We start from the raw sequence: 25,704 nt of genomic DNA, 5'->3' as shown, positions 1-25,704 counted from the left end.
AAAAAACATCACGATGTTCAGTGTTTTTCCCACTGAGAGTGCAAGTCTCACAGACAACAAGAGTCTCCGACTTGTTTAAACAAAAGAGATAAACCTGTTTCAACATTTTGTCGGGTTGACAAGAGACTATATACAGTACAGTCATACAGATTACATCCGATTTGTTCTCTAAAAATCATAGAGGGGAAAAACAATCAGATCAGACATGTAGCATAACATACCAGTGCGACAGGGTCACAGGGCGTACATAAGACTTTTATTACTTTTACAAACTCCATCGAATCTGTAAGAAACGCTGGACTTCTGCTGCAACAATACAAACATAAGTTTCACTGAGAGAACAAGTAAGAATCGCAGAGGTGTATAATCGAAGCCTATTACAAAAAGGTAACTTTATAGTACTGATCTATCCAGATCAATGACTACAATATTTTTAAGAAGATTAACTTGACAAACACTTGCAACAATAGGGGTTCCAAGTTTAGCATGATTTATTTCACAAAATAGGAATATTTACATTTACAACATGAACAATAGATACTTCACTATCACATTTAAGGTAAGTGCTTACCATAAAAGAAAGTGGATTAAGGATCTTGCCTGGCTAATTAACATGAACAACAGAAACTTCAAATTCAATTAACTATGTCTACCGGGTAAGTTACTTGGCAAACCGGCATCGCTGCTTTGTGAGCTCTTATGCCTTTCATACTCAAGATCATCAGTAGGCAGCTCATACCGACAAACAGGGCAAGTATTCCTCATCCCCAACCAAGGCATAATACAGTCTCCATGATAGAAATGACTACAAGGAAGCCTCCTTACTTTCTCCTCCACTACAATTTCATCTTTACACACCGCACAAACAATGTTCCCTTTGTTTAATTTTTCCACTGTAAATTCCACAACTGGAAGATCCTCAATTACACTTTTGGCTGCTGGAGGATTTCCCCAGATTCCAGTCTCGTTATCAAACATTTGCCCAAGAATAGCATCAGCATCATAATGTCCACTATGGTTTTCATCAAATTCATCCAAACTAGCTAGATACAGGTAATAACTCGGATCGATATCATCATCAGGGTTTATCAAGATTCCTTCAGCTTGTTCGATATAATTAACAACATTGTTAACAGTTAACAAAACCTGCCAGTCCAGTTCATGCTCTTCATCATCATCATCCCTTGATAGTGAAGACAATTCATCTTCACCTTCTTCTTCTTCTTCAGGTCTACCAAACTCCCTATCCGTCCAGTTAATTGCGTTCTGCACTTCCTCCCATTCTTCATCAGCCAAGATGGTTTCCTCACCGAAGACGTCATCCCACACAGGAGGGAGACCCGTACCAACCTCGACCCGACCCGAATCATTTGCTCTATTCCCACTATCCTCTGAGGTATAACCAAACACGTCATCGTCATAATCGGAATCCGAATCGATACCGGTCACTCGAAGACCTTGCTCACCCGGTTGATGATCCGACACGGATCCTGAACCGGATCCAGATACACATCTAGTTCCCAAAACTATCTCATCTTCGTCTTCCTTGGGGTCATAAAATCCCCAAATATTGAAATCACCGGAGGTCAGCCTTTCCGATTCCAAGTACTCAGACGTGTCAACCTCGGAAGAAGACTCTCGATCGAAGAAATCGATGGGACATATGTACGGATCGGGTTCTGAATCCGAGTAAGAGCCTGATCCAGAATCTGAAATTGGTCCTGAGAAAGGGAAATAAGGATTGCAATCGATGTCGCTGTCGTCGAACGGAGAGTAACAAACGAGCAAGCTCGTAGCCTCCGGTATGAAAATCGAATCGTCTACGGCTACACCGTCGCCTTCCGCCTCTTCTTCAAGGTTGATTGCGGGACCGGGCTTCGTCGTCGACGCCATTGTTGTGTTTCAGAGAAAAAAAGTACAAACCAAAAAAAAAAATGCAGAGGGAAAATCTTATGCATTCGTACACAAAGGATATAATATGATGACGTTTACGCCGTTGCTGGGGATCGAACCTGGGTCACCCAGGTGACAGGTGAGAATACTTACCACTATACTACAAAGACCTTATTGACAATGTATTTTTGGCCTAACTTACAAAAAAGAACTAATAAAGTTTATAATATGATAACCACTGAGATTGTCCAGAAAATTAAGGCAAAAAAATCTTCATTTTCTTCAATCTCCTAATATTAGTAGGATGAGCTTGATGTTTGTTTCGTATCAGAATTTTGTGATATAAAAACAAAAGTTGTAATATATTTAATAACTTTTTTGTTTTCAAAATAAATAGTTAGAAGTAATTTATGACTTCCCCCTAAATTCATGATAATATTTTGGATATTGTTGCAGTAAAAATAAAGGGAATATATAATGTTTAACAAAAAAAACGTATAACTTTAAATCTTATATATATATATATATTATATTTTACAAAAGGATTAATCATCTAATTTACAAAATAAAAAAGTTTTAAGTAATTTGTAACTAGCTATATATGTGTACTATGTGTACACTTTGTTTAGATGAATTTTGGTAATATAAAGTCCACATAGTTTACTTAAATTTAATATATTTAGTCCATTACATATATACAAACTTATATTAACCAAAAATATATATATTCATGTATTTTACATTGATCATTTTAAAAAACGTCTCAAAATTAATTAAATTTAACAAAGAATAATTTGTAACTAGCTACTATGTGTACACTTCGTTTAGATGAATTTTGGTAATACAAAGTCCACAAAGTTTACTTAAATTTAATATATTTAGTCCATTACGTATATACGTACTTATATTAACCAAAAAATATATATTAATGTATTTTATATTGATCATTTTTAAAAAACATATCTCAAAATTAATTACTTGCACAATATTTAATGTACCAGAAAGTGCATACCAAATTGTATCTGTGAACTGACATTGCTTTCTTTTTTTTTAATTTTTTTGCTTTTATTTTCTTGATTTTTTTGCCTTTAACGTTAAAGAAATTATTATGGAATGAAAAAGAATATATATCACACCTGACTCGATTTTTTATTATTCTTTATTTATAACTATGTAGTTAGTTATTTAATAACCGAAAAATAAACCGAGTAGTAATCTAATTATATTAAACCGGTTGGGTTACAGGGTAATTGATATTCGGTTTCAGTCGGTTTACATTATTATGAAACCGAGTAAACCGAACCGAATCAGTTGTAATCGTTTCAATCCCGCCATAGATACCTCGGCTGAGGTTTATGACTCATGGCAGAGTATCTCAGATTCTTGCATATGACCAGAGCAGTGGTTTCATTCAATCGATGTCTAACAGAGAAATTTTCATACGGAAGAGTGCCAATGATTAAGTTAAGAATTTGAACTTCTCACAACTAGTTTCACTGGCTTAGGTAATTAATTAGGTTCTTAGCTGCGATTAGGTCATGTGAGAGGTGGGAATACTTACCACTATACTACAAAGACCTTATTGACAATGTATTTTTGGCCTAACTTACAAAAAAGAACTAATAAAGTTTATAATATGATAACCACTGAGATTGTCCAGAAAATTAAGGCAAAAAAATCTTCTTTTTCTTCAATCTCCTAATATTAGTAGGATGAGCTTGATGTTTGTTTCGTATCAGAATTTTGTGATATAAAAACAAAAGTTGTAATATATTTAATAACTTTTTTGTTTTCAAAATAAATAGTTAGAAGTAATTTATGACTTCCCCCTAAATTCATGATAATATTTTGGATATTGTTGCAGTAAAAATAAAGGGAATATATAATGTTTAACAAAAAAAATGTATAACTTTAAATCTTATATATATATATATATTATATTTTACAAAAGGATTAATCATCTAATTTACAAAATAAAAAAGTTTTAAGTAATTTGTTACTAGCTATATATGTGTACTATGTGTACACTTTGTTTAGATGAATTTTGGTAATATAAAGTCCACATAGTTTACTTAAATTTAATATATTTAGTCCATTACATATATACAAACTTATATTAACCAAAAATATATATATTCATGTATTTTACATTGATCATTTTTAAAAACGTCTCAAAATTAATTAAATTTAACAAAGAATAATTTGTAACTAGCTACTATGTGTACACTTTGTTTACATGAATTTTGGTAATACAAAGTCCACAAAGTTTACTTAAATTTAATATATTTAGTCCATTACGTATATACGTACTTATATTAACCAAAAAAATATATATTAATGTATTTTATATTGATCATTTTTAAAAAACATATCTCAAAATTAATTACTTGCACAATATTTAATGTACCAGAAAGTGCATACCAAATTGTATCCGTGAACTGACATTGCTTTCTTTTTTTTAATTTTTTTGCCTTTATTTTCTTGATTTTTTTGCCTTTAACGTAAAAGAAATTGTTATGGAATGTAGAAGAATATATATCACACCTGACTCGATTTTTTATTATTCTTTATTTATAACTATGTAGTTAGTTATTTAATAACCGAAAAATAAACCGAGTAGTAGTCTAATTATATTAAACCGGTTGGGTTACAGGGTAATTGATATTCGGTTTCAGTTGGTTTACATTATTATGAAACCGAGTAAACCGAACCGAATCAGTTGTAATCGTTTCAATCCCGCCGTAGATACCTCGGCTGAGGTTTATGACTCATGGCAAAGTATCTCAGATTCTTGCATATGACCAGAGCAGTGGTTTCATTCAATCGATGTCTAACAGAGAAATTTTCATACCGAAGAGTGCCAATGATTAAGTTAAGAATTTGAACTTCTCACAACTAGTTTCACTGGCTTAGGTAATTAATTAGGTTCTTAGCTGCGATTAGGTCATGTGACAGTTCAATTCGACTTTTTGTTGGCTAGTTTAATTATGTTACTTTCATTGTGAGCATATATATAAACATTTAAAGCTATCATCTACGAATCTCGAGATCCTTTCTCATTGTCAATGTAAATGTGGAATTGTATATAGGTAAGCAAATCACGGAAGATATAACTAATGAGTAGTTGTGTTTTCAAAGTGATGGCGGAAAATTGTGAGTTTCTTACGGTTTTGTGTGTATATCTTTATAGCAGGTGATAACAGGAAATCTCTCTCCTGAACATGGGTTATCAATACTCAAACGACTATGCGAGGAGGGTTAATGTAAGTCCTGTCTCTTAGAGTCTTGGAGTTCATGCATGCTTGATCCAAGCAAGAATGAAGCTAGCGGTTGTGTTTGGTTTATCACTGAACCTGCATTTTGACAAGCAGTAGTAGAATTAGGATGTATGGGTTTCTTCTGATTGTAATATTTTTGTTCTCAAATTATAGTTTTACTTTCTAATATCAAATTATGTGTTTGCCACAATGTGCACTTGAGAAGACAAATGAGTCCGTCCTAATACTTTTCTTTCCTTTGTTTCATGCTTTTCTTCTAATTCAACTATTCAAGGATCCCCAATAAAATGATTGAAACGATGGAAATTATTATTGTTTGTTGGGAATTGGGTTTGATGGAGGATCAGACAACTGCAGCTCATTTTCATTCCATGGAAGCAAATATGATCCTATCTTTAGAGATGATAGATCAGTGCACATGCGAGGAGGAGCCAATGGATATGAGATGAGTAACAAGTGCATATATAATGGTTTGGAACGAAAAATAAAAGAGAAAGGATAAAGAAGGAATTGCCATCGATGATGTGGATATGAGCCAATGCACACCAATGAGAAAGATGAAGATGATACTGAGAGTGTGATCAAGAAGCAAACGGTAAATCTGCTGCCGAGGACTTTTTCTTCAAGCTCTAGATTATGTCCAGATGATGATGTACAAAAGATGGAACCAGGCTAATCAGTGGGAGGGAGATAAATTAGTCAGATATGGTTATTCCAGATTCGAGATCAAAAGAAACTTTCTTTGCCCTCTGTGTTGGTATGGCCGAGTCGGAGTCACCATGGATCTCAGAAGTTGTGGCTGTGCCAAAGAGAATAAGATTGGTGAAATGATGAAATTCCTGCTATAAATATTTGATCTACTATCTTCTTTTGTCTCTTTTTGGCGCAGATGGGAAGAGACGAAAAATTAATTAGTTTAAGAGCTTATAAACAAAAAACACAACTGACGAAGAAGATATGATCTTAACGAAAATGCTACGTACCTAATCGATGGAACCGTATACTGCTTAGAAGAAATAAGGCAGATAATATGATTATTTATAGAGATCATCATACAATACAATACTAATTGAGGTAAATAACGAAGGCTGGTACCATGATTATTGCTGTTAACATCCACACAAAAACAAAAGAAAACCGAAAGTGATAATTATGGAGAAAGAAAGGAGGCTGATAAGTTTTATGTGTATCACGAGTTTAAAACACCAAACAGAGTCTCCTCCTAATCCCAAGAAAGAGAATTCTACTCCTTAGTCTTCTGCATCCGCTTTGCAATTGGGGCGGGGCGGCGGATGTTGACTTTGGGATGAGAACGACCTGAAAATAAAATAAACGACGAAATAAATGAATTACGTAATGAGAGGTTTTTACTTTGTTACCAAGAATTAGATTAAACAAAATAACAAAGTCATATATGTTAGTACGTACTGGATGTTGGGAAGTTTTTTTTGGCTAACAATGGCGGCAAGACACGAACAACTGTAATATTCCATCCTCCCACGTCACGTCCACTTAGTTCCAGGGCCTTTTCTACTGCGCCTTCTCCCCGAATAGAAACGAAAGCTTTCCTGTAAAAAAGAAAAGAGGGCAAGTCTTTTCCATTAGTTTGTAAAAATAATGATAACTCTTTGACAGAAAATTATATAAGAAACCACAAACCAGGCCGGAATCGTAACACGGTTGACCTCTCCACATGAAGAGAAGTATTTAGTCAGCCCGATCTGGAGATCAATCTCAGGGAGTGAAGTGTCATATCCCTCGACTACCACACTAACAGACAGACGACGATCGAGTTAGTGATAATATGTAATCAACATGACAAACAACGATAACAACACCACAAAGGAAAATGGTATTACGTGCGTTCTGAACGCGCGTGTTTGATTGACTCAGCAGTATGAGGATCTCCCCCACACACCGTCATCAGTGCCTCCTTAGCGAATACACGCCATCCAGCTCCCACCACTTTTTTTTCCACTAAGTTGCAACGCCTTCTCTAGGGCACCTTCTCCGTAAATATTGATGTAGGTATGTCTGTTACGAAACACACCGATGGAAAACAATTAGTTCGGTGGAATTATCGAAGCAAGAATTTATTAATTAGCCAGAACAGAAACAAACAAACCTGTGGAGGGTACCCTTTTCATAGTTTCTGCGGACATTAACATATGTGACCTTTCCGCATGAAGAGAAGTGTTTTGTCAACGCGAGCTCGACCTCATACGCATAAAGCGAAGTGTCAAATCCCTCGACGCAAATCCTGCTAATCCCACTGAAATAACAATTCGACAAACAAAATATATACTTTGTACATCTCCGCACCCAAAAAAAAACGTAAAAAAAAAAAAAAAAAAAAAAATAGAGAATCAATAATTACCGGTGTCTTGGAATGTCTGATGCATCACTACTATCGATAAATTCAAACCCCTAATCAGATTCAGGTACATACAAAGAAAAAAGATGTAATCAGAAATTATAATACTACTCCAAATATTTTTCTTCCCTTCTTGTGATGAAACAATTCATAGACAAACAACAAAGGTTTAATTAAAGAAGAGTGCGTAAGAAGAAATCCATAAAGAGAATTAAGAAGATTACTTTCACGGTGGATCCTTCCATGGTTACGTTTTAGAAGAGCAGCTGGCTACGGTTTCCGACCCTCGAAAGATATTTTCCAGATCTAGGGATTTAGGTTATGAACAAGGTATTTGTTGTCAAAAAAAAAAAAAAAACAAGGTATTTATATTTTTCGTTTATTATTCATTTTGGCTTCGGACACTATACAAAAGAAAGGACACGATTGGGCGTTGAATTTAGATCAGGCCTGGACTAAGCACATAAAATTCCTAGTCCTAATAAGAAGGGTAAGGTGGAGACGCGATCATATTTGACTGGATAAGGAAATTCGAAATCTAGAGACCTTTTGTGTAACAAATAATAATAAAATTATAAACTCCTTTATTACTTGTGGCAAAGATTCAATGATTGCAAGAAAATCAAAATAGAATACTTTACTCATAATGTTCACGTTAGAAGTAATTCAAGACTGGCCCCTAAATTCATGATAATATTTAAATTAACATTTTGGATTTTGGTGCACTAAAAATAAAGGGAATATATAATGTTTAACAAAATAAATGTATAACTTTAAATCTTATGTATATTATATTTTACAAAAAGATTAATCATCTAATTTACAAAATAAAAAGTTTTAAGTAATTAGTAACTAGCTATATATGTGTACACTTTGTTTAGATGAATTTTGGTAATACAAACTACAAAGCCCACATAGTTTACTTAAATTTAATATATTTAGTCCATTACATATATACGTACTTATATTAACCAAAAAAATATATATTAATGTATTTTATATTGATCATTTTAAAAAAAACATATCTCAAAATTAATTAAATTTAACAAAAGAATAATTTGTAACTAGCTATATATGTGTACTATGTCTACACTTCCTTTAGATGAATTTTGGTAATACAAAGCCCACATAGTTTACTTAAATTTAATATATTTAGTCCATTACGTATATACGTACTTATATTAACCAAAAACATATATATTTATGTATTTTATATTGATCATTTTACAAAACATATCTCAAAATTAATTACTTGCACAATATATACATGTATTTATTTTTTTATACATTAATAGCATTTACTCATTATTTTTATTCTTTTTTAAACTGAACAATATTAGTTAGGTCAAGCAAAAACGGAAGGCAAACCAACCACATTCATACAAAAAAATCCAAAAAAAAACACATTAAATTTGAAGTCCTTATAACAAAAAAACACAAAACCACATTTGATTCCAGAGACGAGATATAATCTAACATGGAGTACAAATTCTCAAAGTGCAGACCAAGTTGTATCCATGATCGTGAACTGACATTGTTTTAATTGTTATGGAATGAAGAAGAATGCCGAAAAATATATATCACACGAGTCGATTTTTTATTATTATTTATTTATAAATATTTAGTTAGTTATTTAATAACCGAGAAAAAAAACAAAAAAAAATTGTGAATTAGTAATTTGGTATTTAACACATATGATGAGATTAGGCTTAATAATAATCTAATTATATTAATCCGGTTGAGTTGCAGGCTAATTGATATTCGGTTTCAGTCGGTTTACATTATTTTTAGACCGAGTAAACCGAACCGAATCAGTTGTAATCGTTTCAATCCCGCCATAGATACGACGGCTGAGGTTTATGACTCATGGCTGAGTATCTCAGATTCTTGCATATGACCAGAGCAGTGGTTTCATTCAATCGATGTCTTCCAGAGAAATTTTCATACCGAAGAGTTCCAATGTTTTCTTATTTCACGGATTTTGTGACTCAAGTGAACTCAGCTAGCACGACCAACTTTTCGTTTGTTTTCAAAGAATGTGCCAAGCAAGGAGCGTTAGAGCTGGGGAAGCAAGCTCATGCTCATATGATCTTATCTGGGTTTCGTCCGACTACGTTCGTGCTGAATTGTTTGCTTCAAGTTTACACAAATTCTCGAGATTTCGTGTCTGCTTCTATGGTGTTCGACAAAATGCCGCTGAGAGATGTTGTTTCTTGGAACAAAATGATCAATGGTTACGCCAAGAGTAATGACATGGCTAAAGCGAATTCTTTCTTCGATATGATGCCTGTGAGAGATGTTGTGTCGTGGAACTCAATGCTTTCTGGGTATCTACAGAACGGTGAGAGTTTGAAATCTATTGAGATTTTTATTGACATGGGGAGAGCAGGCATTGAGTTTGATGCTAGAACTTTTGCAATCATCTTTAAAGTGTGTTCCTTTTTAGAAGAAACCAGTTTAGGAATGCAGATTCATGGGGTTATTGTTCAAGTGGGTTGTGATACTGATGTGGTTGCTGCAAGTGCATTGTTGGATATGTATGCAAAAGGTAAGAGATTTGACGACTCTCTAAGAGTGTTTCAAGGTATTCCGGATAAGAACTCTGTCTCATGGAGTGCTATAATCGCTGGCTGTGTTCAGAATAACTTGTTGTCCCTTGCTTTGAAGTTTTTTAAGGAGATGCAAAAGGTAAATGCTGGAGTGAGCCAGTCAATTTATGCTAGCGTCTTGAGGTCATGTGCTGCGTTATCCGAATTGAGATTAGGCGGTCAGTTACATGCTCATGCCTTAAAGTCAGATTTTGCAGCAGATGGTATAGTGAGGACGGCAACATTGGATATGTACGCAAAGTGTGATAATATGCAAGATGCTCAAATTTTGCTTGACAAGTCAGAAAATCTTAATAGACAATCTTATAACGCAGTGATTACTGGTTATTCGCAGGAAGAACATGGTTTTAAAGCTCTCTGGTTGTTTCACCGTCTCATGTCGTCGGGTCTTGGTTTCGACGAAATAAGTTTATCAGGAGTGTTCAGGGCTTGTGCCTTGGTGAAAGGTCTTTCAGAGGGGCTTCAGCATTACGGTTTGGCGATAAAAAGCAACTTATCGGTAGATGTTTGCGTTGCAAATGCTGCTATTGACATGTATGGGAAATGTCAAGCTCTGTCTGAAGCCTTTCGTGTATTTGATGAGATGAGAAGAAGAGATGCTGTGTCTTGGAATGCGATTATAGCAGCACATGAACAGAACGGAAAAGGATGTGAAACACTTTCTCTTTTTGTCTCGATGCTCCGTTCTAGGATTGAACCTGATGAGTTTACCTATGGAAGCGTATTGAAAGCTTGTCCTGGTGGTTCTTTGGGTTACGGTATGGAGATTCATTCCAGCATTGTCAAATCAGGAATGACTTCGAATTCCTCTGTTGGATGCTCTCTGATCGATATGTATTCAAAGTGTGGAATGATAGAAGAAGCGGAGAAGATACATAGTCGATTGTTTTTAGGAGGCGATGTCTCGGAAGAGCTTGAAAATATACACAATAAGAGACTGCAGGAAATGTGTGTTTCATGGAATTCAATCATTTCCGGATATGTATTGAAGGAACAAAGTGAGGATGCTCAGATGCTTTTTACCCGGATGATGGAGATGGGTATACCTCCCGACAAATTTACTTATGCAACGGTTCTTGATACCTGTGCGAATCTAGCTTCCACTGGATTAGGTAAACAGATTCATGCTCAGGTCATCAAGAAAGAATTGCAATCTGATGTGTATATCTGCAGCACCCTCGTTGACATGTACTCGAAATGTGGAGATCTTCATGATTCAAGATTGATGTTTGAGAAGTCACGGAGAAGAGATTTCGTGACCTGGAACGCCATGATTTGCGGGTATGCACATCATGGGAAAGGAGAGGAAGCCATACAACTGTTTGAGAGAATGATAGTAGAAAACATAAAACCGAATCATGTAACTTTCATATCGATACTCCGAGCTTGTGCTCATATGGGTCTAATTGACAAAGGACTAGAGTACTTCTACATGATGAAGAGAGATTATGGTTTGGATCCTCAGCTACCTCATTACTCGAACATGGTAGATATCTTAGGAAAATCCGGAAAAGTCAGGAGAGCATTAGAGCTTATTCGAGAGATGCCATTCGAAGCAGACGATGTTATATGGAGAACCTTGTTAGGAGTCTGCACGATACATAGAAACAATGTAGAGATTGCAGAAGAAGCAACTGCTGCTCTGTTGAGATTGGATCCACAAGACTCTTCAGCTTATACTCTTTATCAAATGTATACGCAGATGCAGGAATGTGGGAAAAGGTTTCAGATTTGAGAAGAAGTATGAGAGGCTTTAAGCTTAAGAAGGAGCCTGGTTGCAGTTGGGTTGAGATCAAAGATGAGCTTCATGTGTTTCTCGTTGGAGATAAGGCTCATCCTAGATGGGAAGAGATCTATGACGAGCTTGGTTTGGTTTATAGCGAAATGAAACCGTTTGGTGATTCTTCTTTGGAACCTGAGGTTGAAAGAGAAGAACAGAACCAATGGTGCTACTAGTAAATGTGTTTACTCAGGTAAATGATGTGGGTGTATTTACTTGAGTAATTTTTCTCTACCATTGATGTGTAACATGTGTTCAATGTAAAGTTGTGAAATTTTGTTCCAAATAACTACAGTATGATAGTGACATTTATAAGAGGTTTCAATAAAATACTTTAATTTTTATTTTTAATCCAAAATAACTTAAAATCACTACAAGGGTAAATTTTTAAATGAGAAAACTAATAAGATCACAACAGAAAGAATCACAACAAATGGGTCACAACGCTCAGTACTATCAAAAATGGTTAAACAGAAATGTGATCTCTGACTTGTCTTATGATGTTGAAGAAATATCCTCTGTTGTTGTCTTCTGGCGTTTCAGATCAACCTTGTCTTTGAGATTATCTTCTTGCTCTGCTTCATCTTCATCTTCTTCTTCTTCTTTAAGTTCTTCATGGTGTTGATTAAGATGACCATTAACGGCTTCATGACCAATCAGGGAAACATGTTTGCTCGTGATTTGGCGACCAGCCCTAAGCTTTGGACCCCAATGCTTCTCAGGATTCGGAAGAAAACGAGCTATTTTCTTCGCCTGCGCCTTGCTCAACGAACCAATGTGACGCGAAAAATCAACCTGTCCAAAACACAAGATGGTTTCAAAAAAACAGATCAAGTTTAGAACAGTATTTTAGTTTCAAACAATACAGACAAAGCTGAGCAAAATACCTGATGTGATGGTTCTTTGGACAAAATTATACTTCCGGGGTGTTCAGGGGATTGTGCCTTTATAGGATGATTCTTTACCTACACCAAAACAGCACCAACCATCAAAAAACATTATTAGGTAAAATGAAACAAGGTCACATTATGAAAATCATCAACTTAGCTTACCCAGCAGCGCATAATGTCCCAGATAATCTCCATAGGAGCATCAGTTTTCATGCCGAGCGGATTCACATGAGTCCCCGAGATCCGGTAATTAGCATTAATAACCGCTGATCGAAACATAGCAGCTGATGGTGAAATGCATTTTAAAGTCGCACAAAGATTATGCAGACTCAAAAACAGAGGAACATCTAGCAATTCCTGAAACATAACAAAAAAAAATCAAATTTTTAACCGGTTCTTCAGAAAACTGAACACACAAAACTGAACATCTTAGCAACTTACCTCGGAGACTGTAGTAAGTACAGCAGAGATCTTGTCATAAGCAGGATATCTGTCTTTCATGGAATTCACACTGCTTAAAATTGAAGTCACCCATTCTGGATCATGCATTGGAGCGGACCATATTGGTCCACCCATGTTATATTTTTTCCCACAGTGGCTGCAGTCCTGCTGCACAACTGGACCAATTGCTGGTAGATACCTCACACTGTTGTTCTACCAAAGCAAAAAAATATGATTCAATAAAATACGGTCTCAGGATAGAAATTAAACTACTTTGGAACTAGTGACCTCAGATAGTTTAAGAGTATCACAAAAGAAGTGGAACTATGACATACACTATTGACACACGTAAAACCATAACAAGAATCATTGGCTATATTCCAAGTTTCTATCATCTTTGGGAGATGCATTGCATAGAATAGAGAATGTGTGAAATTTTCTAGCATATGTATACCTTAGGGAGAGATCTTCCGACAGGTTGAAGATGATATGAATCACAGCCAATGCATTGATAGACGTAAGAAAGCTTCAATGGAGTGTTCTTCATTGCACTCGCCGAGCTGATGATTTTCATTAAGAATTCATTAAGCTTTGAGGTTTCAGTGAATCAAAAACCAAAACAAAAGTGTTTTGTAAAATCTGTATAACTGAGATGTAACGTGTTTTGATTAGACAAGGAAAAACTCACGAGTAAACGCGGACAAAGACACGAACATAGAAATCCATTTGCACAGATAGCACCGGAACAATATACCGCTTGTAGCGGTTTGCATGGCTCTACATTCAATCATAACCAAAAGGTAAAAAAGAAAACATAAGAAAACAATCTAAAACCTGAGAGAATTGGTAGTAAATGACAGAAACATGATTATTTAGTAAAAACTGGATTTGGCTAAGATAAACAGACCTCGATGCTGGCAAGAAGGATCCGCAAAGCCATCTCATGACAATACTTTCCTCTCAATGGGTAAGAACCATATCTGATATATTAAGGATTTAAGGATCAGTTCAGCGAAAAAGGCATCATCGTTACTTGTTTAAAAGAAAGGTGTGAACTAAAAAAATACTCACTTGGAATAGCAAACTTCACCGTTACCACCACATAACACTGCCATGTCAGTTGCTGTACACATTAGCAATCCACCATCCGTGACCGATTGTATAGCAGAGTCAAGGAAAATAGAAGGTGATCCATATGGATCAAGATCAACCTGACAACATTATTAACCAAAATTACTTTAACAGAAGCAACTCTAGCAATATGCAAATGAACACAGTAATAATGCTTACCACATCAAATTCTTTAGGGTGGGTAATCATATGGACACGAGCATCTGTATGATGTGACTCCACCTTTGAAATAGCCACCGTGCCATTGAACTTTATGTTTCTCTGGCAAGCTTCGACTGATGCTATTAAAAGGAAAAAGGAACAACATTAGGTATTGATACAGGAGAGATATGAGTAAAAATATATCTATAAAGGAATGAAGGAAAAACTTACCTAGGTCATTGTCTAACGCCACAACCTGACCAATTCCTTCTATTTCGCGTGCATATCTTAGAGCCCGTAACCCAGAAGCTGACAAAGCCTGAAGATTGAAGTATGCAATGTTATTTAAGTGCAAAGATCACAATAAGGCACCAAGCTATGAAACAAGACAGTGAGTACAAGAATATAGGAGGACCTCAAGCACTTTTGGTGGCTTAGGCTCTCTAGGTGCAAATCCTTCTGTTGTCTTGGCAAGATCTTTTGATGCAGAGCTTGGTGGGCCATCCTCAGATGCTACTTTGTGTTCACCATTACTCATACCGTTCTCACTAGGAGTTTCTTCCTTGGAAGCATCAGAAGAATCCTTGCCGTTCACTTTGGAAGCTGGTCTAGTTCTTTTAGATGGCTTACCTTCATATTCTTGTTTGCGTTTCGATATAAATTCCCTTAGGACAGCAATAGACATATCTCTATTGTTCACCTAATCATTCATTATAGACATAAACAGGCATACATTATTGACTAAACAATAAATTAACTACTCACTATAAAACTGACTAACAATCAAAATTTGTGATACTTTTGGTTCCTCTCACGAACATAAAAATCCAAACTTTGGAACAATCACTGACAGTTCTGGGAGATTCCTAGATTTTTTTAAAAAAAGGTAAACTAATTCTCTAGTTCCAGAGCAAGGCTTCAGCTAATTGAATTTGAATCAGTGTTCAGTGTGTCTAACCAAAGCAAAAACATTTAAAAACAGATCAAAGCAGCCAATACAATGGAACAGAAGCACCAATTCAGATAATATATCTCAGCTTAACTTAAGAAACAACAAAAATTCATAAAGGAAGAGAGATTAAAAAAAAAAAACCTGAGCTTTATTGAAGAAGACTTGATTCTTCTTGTGCATAAGAATCTCAGCTTCTCCTTCCTTGATAACAGTATAATCATTCAGATCCGTTTCCATTGCTTAATCTTAGTCTCTCTATTCACAATATCGGATTATGTAAACTCAACGACAAATCTCAAATACGTATTGAAATAAATTAAAAAAAATCTTATGCGCTTCCTTTTCAGAGACAAAGATGAGATTTTGATTGGAGTTCGAGGAGCCAAAATACAAACAAGGAGCAGCTTAAACTTCAAAGTTGAAACTTATAAAACCCTACTACGGACCGGACACATCATAAACTGTATTTGCCTTTTTTTCTTTTTTTTTTTTTCCTTCAATCTGATTTCTAATTACTTATCTATCTGATTGAATTTGGACATAATTGATCAAATTAGAAGATAGCGGGTATCTATACTATATTAAAAGGGAAACACTTTTTCAAAGCAAAAAATGAAACATACAATTAGGATAAATATTGTCATTGAATCAATTATAAAGCATACAATAGGATAGGGACAGTCACGTAATTTTATACAACAAAACAGGCGGATCTATATGTGACCCGGGTTTTCTATATTCGGATCGTGTTTTACAAATTGGATCAGGAAAAAAAAATCTCGGATCTAAACAGAATCGATCAGACCACGATTATGTATAATAAAAGTCAAACAAAAATATATATAATATAAATATTTTATGGAAGTAAAAACAAATCAGTATCCGTGATTAGTAACTTCCATAGTTATTACTGTGGAACATTAATCACAAATCCTAAATAACATATAATTCAATATAGAAAACTATCCATATTTAAATTCAAATTTAAAATGAACATTAAGTTGAAATCTCGAAATTACCTTATCTAATGATATCAAATCAAATATCTTATTAATCTCAATTGGTTGTTAATTAGCATTCTAAATTTGACCACAATTTCAGTGATTTATCATAATCGTTTTTAATAAGTAAATTAATGTGATACAAACTCTACACGTTTCATATATTTTTTTTATTTAGTTTAAAAGATTTTAAATTATCACATATACGAGATCTAGGTACTTACCAAAATATGTAGTTACCTTAGCTACTTGCAAAACGGGTATAAATTCAAAATTATATATTTGCACAAAAAAAATCAAAATTATATATAAGTAAACATATATATTTAATTTGGTTATATAATTTTGAGATATTTTCGGAAATATTAATTATTGATTTTGATGTTACCTAATATACAAATCGAACAGTTTAGAATAGATTGTATTTAGTTAACCTAATCTCTATATAAGACGCGTCGGAGTATTTTGTTTCATTCACTCGCAAAAACTTCTCTGAGTATCAATATTTTGAGTTTTGAGTTTTCTAACTTTTATTTTTCAATATCTTTTAGTTTTTCAAATTTGAAACTCTTCAAGAACATGTGAAACATAAAAGTCAAGAGTGTAAAACTTTTAAAATACGGATGATGTAAAACAATAAGTTGTTATAATCGATTTAATCTTACAATTCTTTTTGATTAATTACGGTTTTTTTATGTTAGTACATATATAATTAACTATAATAGTGTACTTTTACTTTATAGATTATAGATACATGAAGGTACCAATATACATTCATGGCGGTATTAATATATAAAGGAATTTAATAGTTTTTAGCCAAACATGTTTTAGTTTGCCAAAAAAAAACAAAAACAAACATGTTTTAGTAAGATTTATATATATATATATATATATATATGTTTGCAGGCGGTAAAAATAACAAATGTTGTTACTACATATGGTGTTAAAGAGAAAACATGAAGAAGTTAGAGATTCTAATCAATTTCACTAATTGATTGTGTTGAAATTTTATATATAGAGGAAAACAACATCTATATATATATTTTAGGATAATTATTTCAAAAAATTTGGATGCTTTTAAATTTATCCAAATTTAGGATCATTAGTGTCAGAAATTACGTTTGTAAACAACTTCAATCCAGTTTGGGCGACTAAATTAGAGTTCTATTTTAATAAATGTTTGGTTGAGAAAAAAGATATATTTTATAGATTAATTTTTTTTTAAACGCCTTTATCCATGGCTTTTGTAAATTTCGCAGGACGAATGAAGATATTGCTCATGTGGTTTTTGGTTAATAATATTTGTTAAAAATATGTTTACAAACGTAATCTCACACATACATAATATATTGTAGACCTGATAAATAACTTTGACTTTTGAAATCAATTCCGCACGTACGTGCGGGTCCAAATCTAGTGAATATATATAAATAAAAAGTCAGGTATTTGTTTTAGACCAAAAGAAAATTATAAGGACCAGATTAAATAAATTACAAAAAAGTGGCCCATGCAGGTTTCGAACCTGCGACCTTCGCGTTATTAGCACGACGCTCTAACCAACTGAGCTAATGGGCCATTTAAATTTATCCAAATTTAGGATCATTAGTGTCAGAAATTACGTTTGTAAACAACTTCCATCCAGTTTGGGCGACTAAATTAGAGTTCTATTTTAATAAATGTTTGGTTGAGAAAAAAGATATATTTTATAGATTAATTTTTTTTTAAACGCCTTTATCCATGGCTTTTGTAAATTTCGCAGGACGAATGAAGATATTGCTCATGTGGTTTTTGGTTAATAATATTTGTTAAAAATATGTTTACAAACGTAATCTCACACATACATAATATATTGTAGACCTGATAAATAACCTTGACTTTTGAAATCAATTCCGCACGTACGTGCGGGTCCAAATCTAGTGAATATATATAAATAAAAAGTCAGGTATTTGTTTTAGACCAAAAGAAAATTATAAAGACCAGATTAAATAAATTACAAAAAAGTGGCCCATGCAGGTTTCGAACTTGCGACCTTCGCGTTATTAGCACGACGCTCTAACCAACTGAGCTAATGGGCCATTTGCTTATGTTTTGATTATGTTTTCAGATTTGCTTATCTTTTCCGTATGTTTTCCGTTATTTCTGTTTAATCGTTGCTACAAGTACCATAAACTTGTCAAACTCCATTTCTTTCCACTCTCATAACAATTAGGATATTTCTTTTTTTTTTTTTTTGAAACTTAACAATTAGGATATTTCACTACTATCATGGAGAACCTTTATTTTGTACAAAAGCTGCATTGATATTTAGTCAAATTTAAGAGCTTCATTAAGCGTATTATGGTCAAACATGAAAACGAAAACATGGAATTATTAAATTTAGATACTTTTTCAGATAATTATTCAGATTAAACTCATATAAATAAGAGTTCTTTAAAAATAATATATTATTTAACAAGCTACAAAATAATTGCAATCTTACCTAAAATATTTCTAATATCGATAATTACGAGATTTTATAGTTTTTTAGAAAAAAAAAGATTTTGTTTGATATATATGAATATAATATCAACAAATAATCATTTTTAAATCATAATCTTCCCTTAAATTTTATTAATTTATTCCATAATTTTTTAGCAGCTCTTGTATTGATAGATGTTCATTACTCGATGTAACCTCAGATGGGCTTCAAACTGGTGGATAAATGAAACCGCCCAGCACGTGTTACCACATTATACTACAAAAAATAGGCATATTGCATTAGTTAATATGTGTCACATAAATAATTAATTTAAATTTGAATTATTTTTTTATAAATGATACCAAAAATAAAATTTAACATCAATTTAAATAACTGATGCTATCAGTAATCTGATTTACATCAATTTAGTATAATTGATATATACTTTTATTAATTTGCATCACTTTTAAAATATTGATACAAAACACTAATTTTACATCACTTAAACAATCGATATAATTTATAATTTATATTAACATCACTTAAAAAATCGATACAAATTTACATCAATAAAAAGTGATGTTAATTATATGATTTCACATCAATTGTTAAACCCAATGATGATGTATATTAATAGGGTTTGAATAAGATTTGATTTACTAATGGTAATGTATTAGTAAAGATTTTAATAAATTTTTATTGAGATTTTAATATATATTTTCAACAGTTTTTGCTATACAAAATATAATAATTATTAAAAAATATTTTTTTAATAAAATAAATTAGTAATAAGAAAAATTATATAAAAAATTGTAAATAACACAATTATTGGAAATCAATTATAAAAATTGACATTAATTTTAACATCACTATTTATAGTTGATACAAAAATTTAACATCAATTATTATAATTGTTACAAATAGTAATATCACTTCTATTAATTGATACACATTCAACAACATTTATAATAAATGATACAAAACTTAACATCATTTTTTTACAAGTGATATATATTAACATCGATAACAATAATTGATGCAAATATTTTTAAACTGATGCAAAATATTTGCATCACCAAATCATAAATCACTTATATAAATGATGTAAGATTTATTCGCATCAATTATATATGATGCAAATATATAAAATAAGTGATGTAATACTACTTTTTTTTTTGTAGTGACTAATTAACAGTTATGAAGTAATTAGACCAGGAAAGGTACTAAAAACACATTACTTTCTCAAAATGTAATACTTTTGCAACTAACCTATTTTAAAATATTGAATAGTAAAAATATTAAAAACCCCATTTCTTTCTAAAAACACACTAAATCTACAACTAACCCTGCATATTTCAGTGGTGGTCGCATAAAAAAAAACTAGAAAGAGTTATATATAATTACTTGCTTGAATGAATTTCAATAGATTATGTTCAAATAATTTTACGAAATAATTATGTTAGGTATAAGATTTTCTCTGCTTATAATTAAGGCATACTATATACAGTGGCAACATGTTTCTTCTACATTGGAGATATCAAAACCATGTGAACGTGATAGATGTCATGTTTTCTTCTATTGAAAATTTCCCAAATGGTCATTAATTTGCTCTTTACATTCGTGTAGCGCTTTCTAGGGCTCATCAAACAAATCATATATAATCTTTACTTGGAGAAGTGTTTAAATCCATCCCTAGGATGAGACTACTAGACTTTGGTGTCGATCTCGCCTAAGATTTAGATAAGGAAGAACTATTAATCCAAAATTTGTAATTAACAAGAATAGAATAGTAGTAATATTTACTACGGGTAAAATAATATACCAAACAAATCAGAAGGGTGTAAAAAAAAAATAGAGAGGGACAAGACACTGTTAGAAAGGTGACTCTCTTTCTCTCTCTTCGGGCCACAAAAGTCTAAGCTTACTTACTAATCAATCATACTTCGACACGTGTCCGTCAGCTTGTTGCGTTATTTCACCCTAGATTTTCCCAGTTACTTACTACTTAGTTACTTTGTAACGTCTTTTTGCTGTCTGTAAAAAACAAGAGGTGTACGGACGTTTTCCTACGTCACCTGAGCTGAAGATAAAAGATCTTTGCTGGTAGATTCGTTGTCCAAAGGAAAAAAATTAAGATTTCTTAAATCTAGCTACTACCAGGTATATATAATAGTAGACAAATGCATGATTAATCAATTTATTAAGTATTTACAATTGCGTACATGTGTAATAAATAATAAATCGTCACCTATTAGAAAAACCACACTTCCATAGTTTTATGGTTCATCAAATTTTATTATAGTCCAAAATAATTTCATCGAGTATGAAATTTTAGTAAGCAATTAAACCTTGAAACAAAAAATATTAATTTTGTTTTTTTGTTCAACAGTAATTAAAAATTAAACGAGAATAAATTCTAGTTTTAACTTACGAATCAGATATTACCCTTGACTCCAAAAAAGAAACTTACGAATCAGATATTACCTTCCTTGGCTTCACGCCTTCACCTACAAGACTTAGAACTCTTGCAAGCAATGGCCCAAATATAGAAGATTAATTGGAGAACAAAACTAAATATATTTTTTAAGTAACATAAAGAATAATCAACGAACGAACCCCAACTTAAGTAAAACTATGTATGCATGTCCATGTGGTGTGTATCTCCCATATATATGTTGTTCTCTTCGATATATATAGTAGTAGACAAAAATCACACGGATTCACGGAGATACGTTACCTACAAAACCGATAGGGATGAATAAATTTGAAACATTAATAAAAACTATGTTTGGAAGAAAAGGCAAATATCCAGCTAATTAATTAATAAGAGGGTGGATTTTCTCAAACATAATAAAAAAATAAAAATAAAAAATAAGAACCAAAGTTCAACGTATGTTGTACAAAAGACAGGAAGGCAAGCAAATAGGAAGGCGACACGTACATATTATCCATTTTAAGGTAGGAGAAGCTTTTCTGCGGCTTGTGAAGTAGAAAATGATGATAGCTGCTTTCGTTTCTTTTTTAGATACTCATGACCCAACTGCATGTGTTTCCCAATCTCTCTCTCACTCACGCGCTTTGCTTGAGATATTTCCCCACACCACTAGCTTGGAGACATTGTACTACATTCACAAAATCCCTTCAAACTGCAAACTTATAGACATACAAGTACATATCACACGATTGATAGAAATAAAAGAAGGAAATTTTCTGTGGCCATATACCGTAAGTCCGTAACTATACGTCTATATACCCAGTTTTTACTAGTGGAAGAAGCACTTTTTTGTTGACAATTTTTTTTTTTTTTTTTTTTTAATTTGAGCCTTACTGGATGGAATGGAACTATACTAATTCGTAATGAATGAGTTTACTGGATAAAAAGCTTTATACACTACTATTATACTGTTAAGTTTATTACTTACTATTTATTACTATTGAATTAATCAGAGAAAATATTCTCTACAGGATATTATTAGTTGTGAAGGTTTGAACCCGTTGTCATTCTATTTTGATTTTTAAAGAAAATAAAACAAAGTTAATTAGTAGAAATTATTATAATATGAGATGGATGTTTCAAATTTTTTGATATGAAGCTGTGGAATGTATGTGTATACCTAAAAGAGTCGAAACATTGTATCTACTACTTATCTATATATATACGTAGACATGAAATATGTAATCAGAAAAACTTTTTTTCCCCAAAACTTCATACTACTTTCTTATTTAGTATATACGGCTATACGCAACTCTTTGCAAAACAATGACGTCTGTGTGACACGCGCAATGGGAGAGAGGGTTTGAGAATGTTTTTTTTTACTTTGTTTTGTAATACAGGGTGGAGAGAGAAAGAGTAAAGAAGTAGAGAAAGAGAGAGAGAGAGATAGTGTGAATGGAACACACCAAACCCTAATGATCTCTCACCCTCACAATTTTTTCTTATCTTTATAGCTTTTTTATAGATTCACAAAAACTTTTCTTCAGATTCACAACCTCATCACACACACAACAACCCTTCATTAAAAGAAAAGATCTAAAGAAAATAAACAAGTGCCCTAATATATCAAATCAAAAACCAAACCAGAGAAAAGCTAAAGTTTCCTCTTTTTTATTTTCCGATCCTCTCTACATATTCCTGATCTTCTTTTCTTGTTCTTGAAAAAATAAAACTAGGGTTTACTTACTTATCCAAAAGATAAGATCTTTTCCCCCCGGAAAAAGTCATGTTTGTGTGTGTCTGTATATAGATAAAACATTGCATACCCTTATTAGGTTACACATATATATCAGCTATAAAAAAAGAAGAAAATTAGAATTTTGTTTTTTTTTGGGGGTTGGGACTTAAGTTAAAAGATGGGAAGAGGAAGAGTAGAGCTGAAGAGGATAGAGAACAAAATCAACAGACAAGTGACGTTTGCTAAGCGTAGGAACGGTCTTTTGAAAAAAGCTTATGAACTTTCTGTACTCTGCGATGCTGAGGTCTCTCTCATCGTCTTCTCCAACCGTGGCAAGCTCTACGAATTCTGCAGCACCTCCAAGTACTTCTCTTTCTTTCTATATTCATAAACATTTGTTAGATCTGTGCATAGATCTTTACTTTTTCTAGTGATCTTGTGAATTGTGATGAGGTTTAATTTATCTTTCTTGATTTTGTTGTTAAATTCTATATCAAGGTTTTGTTTGGTTCTTGATTGCCTTTTTTTTGTTTAATTAGTTTCTAAATCTGATCTCTTAGGTTTTGATTATAGAAGGATATGTATAGTTCAGTTTATATTAATTGGATTTCGAGATCTGATCTCGTCTCATGTCAAATTGCAATCTGTATATATGTAGATTCAAAATTTATAGGAGCTATAGGTAAGTGTCATATACAATTAATGATTAATAAGTTAATACTCACTGGCTAGCTCTACACAGATATATATGTGATTAGGACTTATAAAAGCAAATTAAAGATTCACAGTCTTCTATAAAAAAATAAAAAGATCCAACGTAGAATAATTTGTGGTTACATGCATTAACCAGTCTGAACCTCTTGCAGCCATTTAAGCACCACACATGAATTGTAATCTGTATCTCATCTAAAGATCTTCTTTGTTACAATTTTTGTATATATTTAATAATTGTTTATTCTTAATTCCTGTCATCAAATTAATTTTTTCTTTTATTTCTCCTAATTTGCGGTTTGATCTTTCATCAGCATGCTCAAGACACTGGAAAGGTACCAGAAGTGCAGTTATGGCTCAATTGAAGTCAACAACAAGCCTGCCAAAGAACTTGAGGTTTAATCTTTTATCCTTACTGATTGACTAATTTTGTTTGATATTAACAAAAGCAAATCAAAATTTCTCAAAGATTCCAAAATATATTTAAGCTTTCCAACATTTATGGCATCTTTCAGAACAGCTACAGAGAGTATTTGAAGCTGAAAGGTAGATATGAAAGTCTGCAGCGTCAGCAGAGGTATATAAATAAATTAGATTGTATATATGCTCATTTAAATTCTAAACAGCATGTATAAATTGAATATATTGATGTAAGTGTATACGTGTTGCTGCAGAAATCTTCTTGGAGAGGACCTTGGACCTCTGAATTCAAAGGAGCTAGAGCAGCTTGAGCGTCAACTAGACGGCTCTCTGAAGCAAGTTCGCTGTATCAAGGTGATTAAATATTTCCATATTGTATATATACTGAAAGATTTACACACAACACTGGTCTCTCTATGTTTTTGATGTGTGAGTATATCTGAAAATGCTTCTTTTTTCTTTTTCTTTCTCAGACGCAGTATATGCTTGACCAGCTATCTGATCTTCAAGGTAAAGAGCATATCTTGCTTGAAGCCAACAGAGCTTTGTCAATTAAGGTATATGGTGCATCTCTCTCTCTACTCAGTTCACGGTTATATATCTTCAAGAACTGCTACATATGCCTCTTTTGGGTTACTTCTGTGAAATGGTTTCAAGAAAGTTTGTGTTTTGTTTAGCTGGAAGATATGATCGGCGTGAGGCATCACCATATAGGAGGAGCATGGGAAGCCGGTGATCAACAAAATGTTGCCTATGGGCACCATCAGGCTCATTCTCAGGGACTATACCAATCTCTTGAATGTGATCCCACTTTGCAAATTGGGTAAACCAAACAAATTCTCTTGTCTTTAGACATCAACTTAAATGATAAACAGTTAACAACAGTCTGGTTAAGCCCAACATTGTCTTTGTTCAAAGATAGTTAGTTGAAACTCATGTTGTTGAGTCTAAGGTTTCATCACTTTGATGTCTTAAGGAGGGAATATTAAACTTTCAGACTTCATAAGTGGGTTTCTATTGTTAATTCCTAAACTATGTTGTTGTGGTGATGAAAACAGGTATGGCCATCCAGTGTGTTCAGAGCAAATGGCTGTAACGACGCAAGGTCAGTCCCAGCCAGGAAACGGCTACATCCCTGGCTGGATGCTATGAGTGATACTTCTTCTCCCAGTAAGGATCTGAAGCAAGTACTGGTGGGGTCTTGGCGTGAGGTCTTAGATCTTATGCATATGAATAAGAATGAATAGTTATGAATTTTGTGTTTATGTATGGACAAGACTTTGATTTGTAGACATAAGTGGCGGCTATAGCTGTGATAGCCTTCCATATCTCTCTTCTGTTTCAGACTTATGTTTGTGCCTTTTGTAACCTTGCTTATATGTATGGATTGTAATGTGTGAACTGCTAAGAATGACCATGTCTCATCTGTTTACTTATCCTGTCTTTCAAATTT

General features: G+C 33.1%; 4 protein-coding genes, 2 non-coding genes and 1 pseudogene across 7 annotated transcripts; 2 read left to right on the top strand and 5 right to left on the bottom strand.

The window, feature by feature from the left end:
* Nucleotides 1-52: 52 nt before the first annotated feature.
* Nucleotides 53-2,034, bottom strand: LOC104763792 (uncharacterized). Of its 2 annotated transcripts, none has more exons than XM_010487174.3 (2): nucleotides 572-2,034; nucleotides 53-306 (listed from the first exon to the last, which is right to left on the bottom strand). In XM_010487174.3, exon 1 carries the CDS (start codon nucleotides 1,891-1,893, stop codon nucleotides 640-642), a length of 1,254 nt encoding a protein of 417 aa, XP_010485476.2. In that variant the 5' UTR covers nucleotides 1,894-2,034; the 3' UTR covers nucleotides 53-306; nucleotides 572-639. The 2 variants fall into 2 exon arrangements, with proteins under 2 accessions (XP_010485476.2, XP_010485477.2); XM_010487175.3 differs by having other exon boundaries at nucleotides 53-303; nucleotides 572-2,018.
* Nucleotides 2,035-6,178: 4,144 nt separating this feature from the next.
* Nucleotides 6,179-7,998, bottom strand: LOC104763791 (nucleolin 2). Its single transcript, XM_087501678.1, is given in 8 exon segments — nucleotides 6,179-6,488; nucleotides 6,600-6,739; nucleotides 6,831-6,941; nucleotides 7,031-7,143; nucleotides 7,145-7,205; nucleotides 7,297-7,443; nucleotides 7,549-7,598; nucleotides 7,770-7,998. Coding segments are annotated over 8 exon segments (717 nt in total). The 5' UTR covers nucleotides 7,791-7,998; the 3' UTR covers nucleotides 6,179-6,414.
* A 1,387-nt stretch (nucleotides 7,999-9,385) lies between these two features.
* On the top strand, nucleotides 9,386-12,278 carry LOC104763785 (pentatricopeptide repeat-containing protein At3g02330, mitochondrial pseudogene; annotated as a pseudogene).
* On the bottom strand, nucleotides 12,254-16,116 carry LOC104763786 (tRNA (guanine(26)-N(2))-dimethyltransferase 2). The gene is made up of 12 exons (XM_010487165.3): nucleotides 15,631-16,116; nucleotides 14,953-15,237; nucleotides 14,769-14,856; nucleotides 14,556-14,677; nucleotides 14,337-14,476; nucleotides 14,173-14,245; nucleotides 13,954-14,042; nucleotides 13,720-13,825; nucleotides 13,266-13,478; nucleotides 12,987-13,181; nucleotides 12,822-12,899; nucleotides 12,254-12,729 (listed from the first exon to the last, which is right to left on the bottom strand). The coding sequence occupies exons 1-12, from the start codon at nucleotides 15,724-15,726 to the stop codon at nucleotides 12,430-12,432; spliced, it is 1,785 nt and encodes a 594-aa protein (XP_010485467.1). The 5' UTR covers nucleotides 15,727-16,116; the 3' UTR covers nucleotides 12,254-12,429.
* A 1,875-nt stretch (nucleotides 16,117-17,991) lies between these two features.
* TRNAI-AAU (transfer RNA isoleucine (anticodon AAU)) lies at nucleotides 17,992-18,065 on the bottom strand. The gene has a single exon. It is a non-coding gene; the product is annotated as a tRNA-Ile (tRNA).
* Nucleotides 18,066-18,491: 426 nt separating this feature from the next.
* Nucleotides 18,492-18,565, bottom strand: TRNAI-AAU (transfer RNA isoleucine (anticodon AAU)). The gene has a single exon. It is a non-coding gene; the product is annotated as a tRNA-Ile (tRNA).
* Nucleotides 18,566-22,700: 4,135 nt separating this feature from the next.
* On the top strand, nucleotides 22,701-25,687 carry LOC104763787 (developmental protein SEPALLATA 2). The gene is made up of 7 exons (XM_010487167.2): nucleotides 22,701-23,483; nucleotides 24,146-24,227; nucleotides 24,347-24,408; nucleotides 24,506-24,605; nucleotides 24,725-24,808; nucleotides 24,929-25,074; nucleotides 25,310-25,687. The coding sequence occupies exons 1-7, from the start codon at nucleotides 23,299-23,301 to the stop codon at nucleotides 25,401-25,403; spliced, it is 753 nt and encodes a 250-aa protein (XP_010485469.1). The 5' UTR covers nucleotides 22,701-23,298; the 3' UTR covers nucleotides 25,404-25,687.
* The last annotated feature ends 17 nt before the right edge of the window (nucleotides 25,688-25,704 follow it).

Source organism: Camelina sativa, chromosome 19 (genome assembly GCF_030686135.1).
Source record: "Camelina sativa cultivar CO46 ecotype springtype chromosome 19, ASM3068613v1".
Classification (NCBI taxonomy): Eukaryota; Viridiplantae; Streptophyta; class Magnoliopsida; order Brassicales; family Brassicaceae; genus Camelina; species Camelina sativa.
Note: the sequence above shows the minus strand (reverse complement) of the source record. Positions and strands in the feature narration are given on the sequence as shown.